The sequence below is a fragment of the Vitis vinifera genome, chromosome 13 (genome assembly GCF_030704535.1).
Source record: "Vitis vinifera cultivar Pinot Noir 40024 chromosome 13, ASM3070453v1".
NCBI lineage: Eukaryota > Viridiplantae > Streptophyta > Magnoliopsida > Vitales > Vitaceae > Vitis > Vitis vinifera.
In genome coordinates, this window is record NC_081817.1 from 25,119,851 (window position 1) to 25,133,115 (window position 13,265).

A 13,265-nucleotide genomic window follows, 5' to 3' on the forward strand; every position below is an offset into this window, starting at 1 on the left:
TAATCAAACTAATTAAGCAGCCATTTCCAACCTTCGAAGCCTTTTGGACCATGAAATAGAATAATTAATTTAGTCTTTTGATGTTGATTTTAGTCAATCCATATTTGTCATTCACTTTTCCTTATGAGAGGGTTCGATTCTTGATATCCTCCACTTCAATTCATTCTTTTTTAATTAAAGCTCTTTTGGTCTCATCAACTTGAATGATCTCTTTGCCCTTACAAATTGTCTAAAAATCTCAAACTCATTCAAAAGTCAAGCCCTTCACATGGCAGGTGGTAAATAGAAGGTTAATACAAAAGAATTGCAATAGAAGAGGAGACTTTACAAGAACCACAACTCAGAGTGATGTGTTACGCATAAGAAGAGAAGGGAATTAATGGATCATCTATGTCTACATTGCTTGATGCGGTATTGACATTATGGCATTGAATGTTGAAACTTATAGGGATTGATTGAGTTCCAACTAGAAGTGTGGTGGAGATGCTAACTACTTTTGATCAATTCTTTGGAAGCTTTCCTAGATGTATAAAGTTATTTGGTGCATTGGTAGTACTATCTTATTATGGACTAAAAAGAAATATAATTAGAAAAGTTTTTATGATAGACTAAGCACCTTTAAGTCATTGTGGAATTTATTCTATTTTTCTTCATCCTCTTGGTCGACAACTTGTGTGATATTTGAGCGAACTCCTATGTGCATACCATGAATCATGTTGGAACACTAGTACTAACCCTCTTGAAATATGTTGGAGAGGAACTAGCCATTGAGTAAGAGACTTTAGCCTTATTGGAAGGCTAAACAATAGCAAAAGTTGAGGATCTCTCTAATATTCTAGTAGATGAAGATTCGAGGATGGTAATATCTTTAATAAAGAAGAAAAAAGAGTTCTATTAAAGTTATATGAGAGGTCTTCCTAAGTCTTTGATATTACCTTAGAGATGTGATGCTTCTTTTATCGGATTCTTTACTTAGTTAATCAAGTGGCCTAATCATTGATAGAGAGGTAAACAAAATATTTGATCTCTTTTTTGAGAATATTCTACTTCTAGGAGGAATTGATGGTTGTAATATATTTCTTGCTTTTAATAAAGTGTTACAAGATTATTACAATGGGGAAGACATTTTCATGGTTCTTTATCTAATTAATAATTAAATGCTTTTGTTTTTTATAAAAGAAATCAAAATATAACATCTAGAGGTCTATATTCTTAATCTTTCAATAAGTGAAATTCATTTTCATTTTATGATCTTGAACCCTATATCTATTTATATGATAGAAAGATTTTATTTATAGTTAAATGAATCATGGCCAAAAATATAATGTAGTTATACGGAGCAACTTTACAATTTAATCTTTTAACGTTGTGTTGGATATCTTGATTATTGGTATGTGTATGTAATAGAATGTGACAACAAATTTTATTGAATTTTGGTGAACCAAAGTCCTTAATTTCTTTTAAAATATTTAAAAAAAATCAATGTTATCACCTTGTATTATAACAAGTGGCTTTAACCTTTATAAAAAAAAAAAAATCCATGGTCAATACTATGGTTTTGATTCTTAATTAACTTCAAGTGGGACTGTCCACACTTGCCCTCGACATACATATTAAGTTCACAAAAACCAAAGATTACACCAAATTTTAAGAAATGTATGTTGTATAGAATGTAACAATATTGATTTTTTAGAAATTGAAAATTAATTTTAGCCAAATACTAAAATAAAATTTCATCCAAACCAAGGGGTCTTCTCACCCTGTACTATCATAAGACTCCTTAATTAGAATCAAAGGTATTCCAAGCAAAGGCACCTTGGACTGTCTAATCTTGCTTCAATGACATTAATCCAAAATCATAAAATTTTTATTTTCATTTTGTATACAAAAAGATTTAACGTAGTTTAATTCCCATATTTTATTTTCCTTCAACCAATCAATTCAATTTGTTGATATTTTCATGAAGTTGTTAGAAATTTATTTTAGGTTGTGGAATATAGTTCGTATTGAATTTATTCTCCAATACAAGACCATGTTAATGATAAATTGTTGATTTGATTTTGGTACCATATAGATAAAGTCTTACCACATGAAAATTGTTTTTTTTCTTTTAAATAATGAAAAGTATCTTTAGGTGTTGTATTACTTTAATTAAATTACTTATTTATTTGTAAAATTTATTTTAGAGTTTTTATAATTCAATTACGACTACAATCCTTTCTTATTTTTTTCTTCTCCCCTTAGTTCTTAGTATTTTCTTTGAAAATGATTGTCCAATTATATTTCCTAGGACATATTGCTTGCTAGTGGAATTATAGGGTAAACATTGGTTAGTATTCATAACTAAACTATTTTTTTAAAAAAATTATCATTAAAGCACTATGGAGCAATTGTAGAAAGACCTAATTAATCCTAATGAGGGTTCCATGGTCCTTCCGAGCGTTCATATTCACTTTTTCAAAGTTAGAAGACCTAAGCTTTCTTTTCTTGGGTTAGAAGAAAGAGCATTAATCCTAATGTCTATATTTATTCCATTATTAACTCGTTTGCTTGGGAACTAAGTAACTCTATACCTCCTACATATAGCTTTAGTAATGATAAAAAGAAAAAGGAATAAAGTGCATGTAAAAGTAGCTATAATACCTTTCAAACGGCAACGAGTTTTATTTTACTTTATTTTTAAAAATCATAAATTTGAAAGTGTGTAAATTAAATAATAGCTTCATGCACCTAGATTTATGATACCCGTTTTGATTTACATAACATTCTTTGGGACCCTTAAAGATTTTCTAAGCCAAAGGAAAGGTGGAAACAATCTTCCCATACATTATTGCACTCCCATAAATCCCATCACCTTTTACTTTTCCAAAAAGTTTACCCTTCGAAAATGTTAATCTATCTTGGATCTATTTACTTGGAAGACTTAAATCATGTAAAAATATCCTTGAAACAAACAACTTAGAATAAGAACTAAAATGTAACATCAACCTACCTCAAACCCCTAGGTTGCTTGAAAGATTTCTATGATTCCATCACACTATACACGTCTATTTTAAGAATCATGATTTAGTTGACCCATTTTTGAGCTTAAGAGTGGTATTATTGCACCTCAATAATTCCTCCCTCACCATGATGCTCACATGACCTTTAATTGTGATACCACTTGTCAAATCAAGTTTTGACCACTTTATTTGAAAATCATTTAGCATTTGGCGATAGTAGACCAAATCTTTTTTTGCTTTCAACATCATACCCTATGACTTGTTCTAAGAGCCATCATTTGAATAACTTATCTCCGAACTTAATTATATTTGCATAAAAATGCTCTTGATTCAGACATTACATTTGTTTCTACTACTCTATTTTGCATAGAATTACTCTCTAGAATTGTGCAAAATATTGGTCTCCCTAGGTTGGATTTTTTTTTCCAAAAATCTATAAGAAAAGAAAAGATTTTTTTTTTCTTTTATAATTTTATAAAACTAATATAATTGAAACTATAAACAATTTCCCCTTTCCACATCATTATCTGCATAATAAATTCACTTCTCATGCATCTTCAAAAGCAATTTGATTTGGAAACTTAAGTTGCAACTATTTCAAAGCTATGCATTCTTTTTTTTTTTTTTTTTCAGTCCCCAAACGATATTTTTCTCCCTTTTAAAGGGAAGCAATATACTTTTATCATGCTCTGTCACATGTGTATACTATGTTGATTTGTCCAATTCTCTTTCAACTTCAATTGGATTTCACAAATCCCAAATGGGGTTAGGCCTAGTCATTATATTAAGTGAAAACATATACAATAAAGCTATAAAGTGAAAGTTGGTCCATTTGGAAGTCAATTCAAGTCTCACCAACCTCATATTGCAGTAGAGATTTTCCAACCAAGCTTGATCTGATCGGATTTGACCGATTCTTCCTTAACCTGCACGTCAAATGTAAGACTAATTCCTTCTAGATTTTATATGCTTTATAATTATCACCACATCAATCACATAGTGAATTTATTAAGCATGAAATGAAATTAATAAAGTAAGAAATTGCTTTGATACACCGACCTTCAAAAGTCTCTCAAATGGGCCCTTCTTTCTTTGTGAAGGCTCATTCAACTTGTTTGATGAATGCCAACTTTTGACATTACTTTCTTTGTAAAGTAATTATTTTATTTTCTATTGAATAGAAAAATTTATAAATTGTAACTTTTGACATTAGAAATTTTGGGCATTTGTATGTTAATGGGCAAATTAATTTATTTGACTTAGCACATAAAAAATGACGAAAAAATAGATGGAATACATTTTTCCTCCATTTATATTGTCGTCCAACAAGTATTAATTTCAAATAATATTTTTCTTAAATTATCATCATATTTGTAATTTTTATATTTTTTTATACATTTTTCTCCCATCCTTTCGTTTTGGATATGCAAACCTTCAAATTGTTTCCATGATGTCAGCAATGGCATCTCCTACAAATCATATAATGCTCTTGTAAAATAAAAGGTAATCGTAAGATATGAATCTCATATGGGGAATCCTCTTTTAAGGATTTCATTTGATGAGTTGTTTACATTGCGATGAAGATTACTTGTTGGTTTCCCATCAGAAGTGAAAAAGAAAAAACAAAAAAGAAATAGAAAAAGAATAAGAATAAAGAAGGGAGAGAAAGGGAGAGGAAAGAAGGGGTTGACACAATGGATCTTTTTCAAAAAGGAGAACAAATAAGTAAATGAATAACACAAGCTTTTCTCTATAAAGAGTGGTTCTCATTTTGGTAAAGAAAAATATGAAAAATGGCCACACTTAGACTGCCTGATGTAGTCCCTTCTCCAACCCAAGACAGTGAGAGACTTAGAGTAGCTTTACAAGGTTTCTATCCCTCTTCTTTTTCTTCTTTCTTTCATTTCTCTTCATCTTCTTCCTTAGGTTTTTTCATTTTTCATCAACAGTGTTAGAAGGTATATAGTTCAGAATGATATATATATATAGCAAACTACTTTATTATTATGATTATTATTTATTTATATGCTTGTTTGTACGTAGGGTGGGGAGTGGACCAGGAAGTGATAATATGGATATTGGGACACAGAAAAGCAGTTCAAAGGAAGAAGATCAAAGAGACTTATCAACAGCTTTTTAAAGAATCCATCATTCATTGTCTTCAATCTACACTCTCTGGTGTACTTGGGGTACTTTGTTTTCATATACTTCTCTGTTTTAATTTTATGAACAAAAAATTTTTAACCTTCAACCATCGCTAGCTGTTAGGAATTAAGTTAGGTGAAATTAGATGGCTCCATAGCATGAAAAACGATATCAAGCATAGGTAATCAATTAAATGGGGACACATCTAGGTAGACTCCAGATACATGATGATCATTCTCATATATAAAAAATAGAATTAAGGATACATTGATTAATGAAAACTAATAATAGGAGAAATACAATCAAAACACTGCAAGTTCTTTAATGAAATATATATTTCATTCATACATAATAATAAGAGTACAATCTGGCCTTTATAGGCTTTTGGATACTACTGAATCTAACTATTAGAATTAAGGATACAAATATTTTCCTAACAACCAAAAAATAAAGAGATATTTACAACTGAATATATAAATTTTCTAAATATTCCTACACTCTTTAAGCTGGATTGTAGAAATTGTACATCCCCAGCTTATCTATCAACTTTTCAAATAGTGGCCTACTTAGGCCTTTTGTCAACACATCAGCAACCTACTTGGTTGTAGGAATATAAGTTATGCAAACAACTCCTTTATCAATCTTTTCCTTGAAGAGGCGACGATCAACTTCAACATGCTGAGTTCTATCATGATGAACTGGACTATGTGAAATATTTATGGTTGCTTTATTGTCACAGTAAACTTCCATTGACTCCTTGACCATAACTTTTAACTCTTTAAGTATCATTTCTAGCCACAAAATTTTACATATTGCATGTGCGATTGCTCTTAGTTCTACTTTGGTACTACTCCTAGCAACCATAATTTGCTTCTTACTTCTCCATGTTACAAGGTTTCCCCAAGTCAATGAGTAATAACCTAAAGTAGACCTCCAATCATCCATTAAACCTACCTAGTCTGCATTAGTATAGACTTCAATTAATGCTTCTTCCAAAAGTTCCTTTTATATATCTCAAGATTTTGTGAATTGCTTCCATATGCTCACCTAATGGTGCATGCATGAACTGGCTAACATAACTTATTGTAAAGGCAATATCCGACCTAGTATGAGATAAATAAATGAGTTTTCCCACCAATCTATGGTATGTTCCTTTATTCACAGGTCCTTGAGCTGATTTGGTACTCAACTTGGTACTTGGATCCAGTGGTGTATTAGTCGGTTTGCAACCAATCATACTTGTTTTCTTTAAGAGATCTAAAACATACTTCCTTTGAGATATTGAGATCCCCTCATGGCTCCTTGCAACTTCCATTTCGAGAAAATAATGTAAGCTTCCTAGATCCTTCATCTTAAACTCCAAAGCTAGTTTTTTCTTTAATTGTTCTCTTTCTCCCTTGTCATTACTAGTTAAGATGATATCATCCACATAAACTGTGAGAATAGTTACCTTCTCATTTTTATGCTTATAAAATAACATATGGTCTAAGTTAGCTTGAGTGTATCCTTGATAATGTAGAGACTTTGAAAACCGATTGAACCATGCATGAGGAGATTGTTTCAAGCCATAGAGTGACTTTCTGAGTTTGCAAACTTTTCCAACTTTGCTTTCCTTGTCAAATCTAACCGAAAGGTTTATATAAACTTCTTCCTCTAATTTGCCATTAAGGAATGTGTTTTTCACATTCATCTATTGGGGAGTCCAGTCTAGATTTGTTGTAAGTGAGAAAAGAACTCTAACAATGTTTAATTTGATAACAGGAGCAAATATTTTATAATAATCAATCCCATAGATCTGAGTATACCCCTTCGCTACAAGCCTTACTTTGTATCGTTCAATTAATCTATCAACTTTGTATTTGATGGTGAATACCCATTTAGATTCCACTGGTATTTTCTCTTTAGGATTTTGAACTATGTCCCATGTTCTATTTATTCTAGGGCTTCCATTTCCTCCATGATAGCCTGTTTCCAAGTTGGATTCTTCAATGCCTCTTCCACATTCTTTCGAATAGCTTCATCTAAAAGATTAGTGCAAAGTGACTAAACTAAGGAAGATAAGGGTTCATATGCCACAAAGTTCGAAATTAGGTGAGGCATACATGATCTAGTTCTCTCCAAATTTCCTTCCAAAAAATTCTTTTTGTTAAAAAATTTTCCACTTGAATTCTCCCCCTGAATTTTTTCTAAAAAAAATGAGTGTCTTAAAAAAAATGTTACATTTAGAGATATGAAATATTTTCGTTTCTCACCGGAATAACACCTATATCCTCTTTGAGTGGTTGAATATCTAAGGAAATACACTAGTATTCTTAGGATCCAATTTTGAACAGGATGGATCATGATTGTGGACAAACTCTAAACACCCAAAAATTTTGAGATCAAGACTTGAGAACATGCAAGACTTTGGATAGAACTCTTGAAGATAGTTTAATGGAGTTTTGTAATTTAAAACACAACTCAACATGCAATTTATTAAATAACATGCAATAAGAATGACATCCCCCTAAAGATATTTTGGAACATCACATTGAAACAATAACGACCTAGCAACTTCTAACAAATGACAATTTTTTCTTTCTGAAATCCCATTTTGTTGTGAAGTGTTGATGTAAGAACTTTAATGAATTATGTCATGTTTGATAAGAAACTCATTCAGTATAGAATTTAAGTATTTTGTATTATTATCAGTATGAAAAACCTTGATGTCTTTGTTGTATTGAGTTTTTACCAAACTATGGAAGTTTTTAAAGACTTTTTATTTTTTATTTTTTTTGTTTCAAATTTATCTTTCAAAAGATAAACCCAACACAATCGAGTATGGTCATCAATAAATGTAATAAGCCAACATTTGTTAGTAAGACTCTCAGACACGAGGGGGGCCCCAAATATTGTTATGAATCAATGCAAAAGGTTTTGAAGCACGATATAAATGAGAAAAATAGGAACCATGCTTGTATTTTGCTAATTGGCAAACTTCGAATTGAAATGAGTCATTATTTTTAAACAATAAGGGAAAAAGATGTATTAAATACAAGAAATTTGGATGTCCTAGGCCACGATGGAAAAACATTATTTGATCACAGGAGAGAAAGAGAGATTGCACACCGCATTATGAGCTTGACCATTCACCAAAAAATTCTTCTCAAAGTGGTATAATCCGTTAAACTCCTTAGCATTGCCAACCGTCCTTCCCAAGATTCGGTCGTCAAAAACAACACAATCGGTAGGAGAAAATTTTATCAAACAATTCAACTCTTTAGTAATTTTACAAATAGAAATTAAATTGGAAGACAAAATTGACACATGAAGAACTTCCTTAAGTGAGATCATAGGACTTATCTCAATGTTGCCAATTCCAGCTAGTCATATAGGATCCATTTGCAAATTTGACTCTCTGATTCCTGGAGCATGGAGTATAAGATGAGAATAATTTCTCACAACCCATCATGTGATTTGTAGCCCCAGAGTTTATGATTCATAGTTCACTTTTCCTAGTCAAACCACTGAAAGTAGTTAGGGGAAAACCTTTTTACACCATTAGTAAGGTACTAGATATCTGATTTCCATATATTATTTTGTTGAGATACTCCATTTGTTCTTTGGTGAGAGTGACATCAAGTGCATGTGTCTTTTGACGTTTCTAGCTCTTGACTTATATGGAGACCTTTTGTGTCACATCGTCCTCTTGCACTCCTTGGTACCTAATCAACTTGTTTACCATGGATTTCTCAGCAATTATCTCTAGTATGATGTGGTTTTTGACAATGATCACACCACAACTATCCATTCTTTTGGGTGTTTGATCGACAAACAACAAGAGTAGAATTTTCCATGATATGAGCTGATGAATTTCCTAGTATAACACATTTGCGAGTTTCTTCATGTTGAACTGTTGCAAAGGCTTCTTCAATGGACGGAAATGGTTTCATTCCAGCAAGTCTCACTTCAGTCCATCTAGATTCTTGTTAAGACTACCAAGGAAATTGTAGACTCAGTCTTTCTTTTTCATCTTCCAATACATCACCACATTTTTAGGGTCACGCCACTAGCAATTGTTGAAGAAATCTAATTCCTGTCACAATTTGGTCAAGGAATTGAAATATTAAGTCACGTCTATCTCACCCTATTGTAGGTCACAGGCTTTGTTTCGTAGCTCAAGCATTTGAGACGAATATTCAGGGTCTAAGTAAGCCAAATTTATAGCATCCTAGATTCCTTTGGTGGTCGGATAAAATAGGTATGTGTCTCCAATCTTGTCTTCCATTGAGTGTATTAACCAAGCTATAACCATTGAGTTTTGAGCATCCCAATTGGAGAATAAGGGATCGTCACTCTTTGGCTGGGACATGGTACCATCAAGGTAGCCAATCTTTCCTTTACAACAAATTACTATTTGAACGGATCACAACCATTAAAGAAAAAAATTTATGTTCAATTTATGTGTCATGATTTGCAAGGTCAGATTGTCAGAAAGGTAGTGGGAATAATTTTAGAGGTTGGCTAAGAGTCATCATCATTGCTTGCTCCTGTCATCGATTGTTTTCCTTAACTAATTGTTAGCTTCAAAAGCTCTCATACCATGAAAATTAACAATAAGAGAAATACAAGCTAAAACACTACAAGTTGTTTAATGAAATATATATTTCATTCATACATAATAATAAGAGTACAATCGGGCCTTTATAAGCTAATTAGTCCCACTATTTTTGGTACAATTGAAACTAACTCCTAGAAATAAGGAAACGGATATTTTCCTAACAACTAGATAATAAAGAGATATTTACAGCTAAATATATATATCTTCTAAATATTCCTAAACAAGGCTGTTTAAGATGAAGATTTTGATGTTTTATGTATCATATTGTGAAGCACATGCTAATTTGTTGATGACAGTTGACATATATTATCATAGATGATTCGCGTGTAACTCCAAATGGGTCATTTAATCAAAAACATTTATAAAACCTATGACCTCATGCTAATGTAGCAAAGCTACTATAGTATAGTGGCTCTAGGGTCGAACTCCGGGATGGGTTTTCATTCTACCAGTGATATATTCAAAATTAGAAATTGTATTTAATGATTTCCTTAATCAAAAACTTAAAGTTTAAAAGAAAATAAAATTTGTTTTGAAAGTGTTTGAAACTAAACTAACATAAACTAATTAAAAATGGAAGAAAGAAAGTCTCCCGGAGCTAAGGGTTGCTAGGATCAAGTTTAGAATAGAAAGTGGAAAATTCCGGATTTTTCTCCTCGCATTGGGGATTTAACCTATAGTTATTTTCCGAACCGGTATAGGTTTGACAATGAAGATTTAATCCATAAAAGATCAATAGAAATGGTAGTCAAGGTCCATTAATGGCTTAAGATACTATGGGTCTTCACCTTGAATCACTTTCCAATGACTCGTACATGATAACTAATGGACTAATATGAATCTAACAATAAGCATCCATAAAGACCTGAAGCTTACCATGTATTGATCATTCAAAGTGATTCTAAGGGGTTTAAAGCAAAACTTTGGATTTAGAAGCCATTTATGAATTCCAACTACCTGAATTTAATGCATGGAAGCTTTCCACCTTTTCATCTGGACTTTTCACCTAGCTTCCTTTACTCCAAGAAACCGAAAGTTTAGCCTCTCATCCTCCGGGCAAACATCCTTAGAGGTTGTTTGGCTTCCAAGAAAAAGAAAATAGTAAAGAGCAAAGAGAACGAGAGAGCTCTGTAAAATTCTCAGTGTAAAAACGTAATACGTATTCCATATATTCCAAGAGGTGATTTCCACCCCTTATAAAGTCTTTACAAAAGCCAAAGCTTATGATTGGTTAGTTACAAGGATAATAAAGGAAATTACATCACAAAATACAAAGGAAAATATCTAAAGTGGAGTCGGCAAAGGGCAGAGTAAAATTCGCAACACGCATGGGTTATGCGAACCATATGCGAATGTTATGCGAATTTCGCATAACCTCTTGTGGAATGCGAAATTTTCGCATAACCTGGAGCAGTTGGCTTCCGAAGGCCATATCTTCCTCATTTCAGCTCCAAATCGTACACGGTTTGAAGCGTTGGATTCTTGACTTCCAGATCTTTGAAATGGTATATAGTATGTAAAAAATGGACTTCGGGAAGTGCTCCAAAAGTGTGAAAGAAGACTGCAGCTGCTACATCTTGATTTTTTTCACTTTGCTTCTCTTTGCTTCTCTCCTTTGCTTGACTTGTCTTAATGATCCAAAAAGCTGTCAAAACATTAAAACTAGCCACAAATATGATTAGAAGATATTGCTAGGTCCTTAACATGCCAATTGGACTAAAGATGGAGAACTACTACACAAAAGTGCTTAAAACATAATGCATTAAAGGTGTAAAATAGCACTTTTTGGGTAGTAATCAATAGATATAAAGGGCATTGGGCTAGTTAGCTTCGCAGAAATTGAGTTCTCTCTCTCTCTCTCTGAAAGTGGCAGTCCTTTATTCTTGTCAAAAATTGAAGGAAGGAATGGTGTTCTATACAGCCTGACCTTAAATCCCATACCATTTTGCATCTGTCTATGCCTTCATTATTTTTCTTTAAAGGCAGATTAGGGTTCAATCCCTAGTTGAGTATAGGAGAGTATTTCTGGTAAAAGATTGTCCCCTTCATGCATATCTACATTGGCATCATCTAATGATGATTATGAGCCTAAAATATTTAATTCGCAGAAGCTAGTCTTCCCCATGTGAAACCCCATGCATATGGGACCATAATAGGTATTAAATGTTTCATAATAGAAAGCAATGTCCTATTGGATGGAAGAACCGCCTGAAAGGGATGCCAAGTTGGTAGAGAAGACCTTGAAGAGGGGGAAGGCGGGCATCACTCAACTGCAAGTCATTGTCGAGATAGCATGCGCATCATCTCCTAACCATCTAATGGCAGTCAGGCAGGCCTACTACTCTTTATTTGATTGTTCCCTTGAAGAAGCCATCACATCCAAAGTTTCATCGTCTCTCCAAAAGGTGGTACACTCTCTTAGATATACAAGTCAAAATATATATGGATTTGTGATATCATGGTCATTTCTTTATTTTGTCCTATTAATAATTAAGAAAATATGTTGCAGTTTTAGGGTTTAAACTTATGCTTTATGCACACCATTTGCATTTCTATGAATGACTTGCAATGTGGGTCATGCACAACTTCTACTGGGCTTGGTGAGCTCCTACAGGTATGATAGAGAATTGGTGGATTTGAATGTTGCAAAATCTGAGGCTGCTAAGCTACATGAAGCCATTGAAAAGAAGCAATCGGATCGTGATGAAGTTATGTGGATACTCAGCACCAGGAATTTCTTCCAGCTCAGAGCAACTTTTAAGCATTATAAACAAAACTACCAAGTTCCTATCTACTAGGTTCAGTTTTTATATATGGTTAGTTAACAGATCTGTTCTAGTCATTTTCTTTTACTGAAAGTTGACACATATATACCTTCTTGACAGGCTATTATGAGCTCAGGGAGTGATGATTTGGGATCTCTATTGCGGGTGGTAATTTTATGCATTGATGCTCCCGAGAAACACTTTGCCGAGGTGGTGGAAATATATAAATAAAGAAAATAAAATTTTTTAAGCTTACCCTGACTTGGTATTATGCTTAGTGTTTCTTATGGTCTCAAATTGTGTGTCATGATGATTAAAAAATTTTGTCACCTTCCAAACAGAGTGATAGGATGCTTTTTGGAGTAATCTTAAGGAAGATTGGCAGTAAACTTGCTTAAAGTTATTGTCAAGCAAGCAAGCAATAGAATCGCGGAATAATGGAAGAAAACAATCACACAAGATTTACGTGGTTCGATCAAAGTGATCTACGTCCACGGGCAGAGAGCGAGCAATTCTATTTCACTATTGAAAGACGGCTCATGCACCTTCCGGTCCCTTTTTACGTTTTCCCAAGCCACCTATTTATAGAGTTTACAAGAGTTCTAGTTATCATATACCAACCCTAACCCTAAAACCCATTTAACAATAAGACTCGGCCCATTTAGCCTTAGCCCATGTTTTACAAGGATAGCTTCAACATATTACAAAGAAAAAATCAATTCAACTCAACAATTCTCCACCTTGAATTGAGTT

At 32.9% G+C, this 13,265-nt stretch overlaps 1 protein-coding gene across 1 annotated transcript; it reads left to right on the forward strand.

Moving 5' to 3' along the window:
- The first annotated feature begins 4,795 nt into the window (after positions 1-4,795).
- Positions 4,796-12,545, forward strand: LOC104878012 (annexin D3-like). Its single transcript, XM_059742197.1, has 4 exons — positions 4,796-4,871; positions 5,046-5,191; positions 11,925-12,153; positions 12,334-12,545. Exons 1-4 carry the CDS (start codon positions 4,796-4,798, stop codon positions 12,543-12,545), a joined length of 663 nt encoding a protein of 220 aa, XP_059598180.1.
- Positions 12,546-13,265: the final 720 nt, after the last annotated feature.

Bases quoted from the DNA above. Each gene is read 5' to 3' on its own strand.
- LOC104878012 (XM_059742197.1), top strand. From the start codon at position 4,796: ATGGCCACACTTAGACTGCCTGATGTAGTCCCTTCTCCAACCCAAGAC. The intron at 5,192-11,924 runs GTACTTTGTTTT...GTTTCATAATAG, and splicing joins CACTCTCTGGTGTACTTGGG to AAAGCAATGTCCTATTGGAT. The intron at 12,154-12,333 runs TGGTACACTCTC...GTCATGCACAAC, and splicing joins TTCATCGTCTCTCCAAAAGG to TTCTACTGGGCTTGGTGAGC.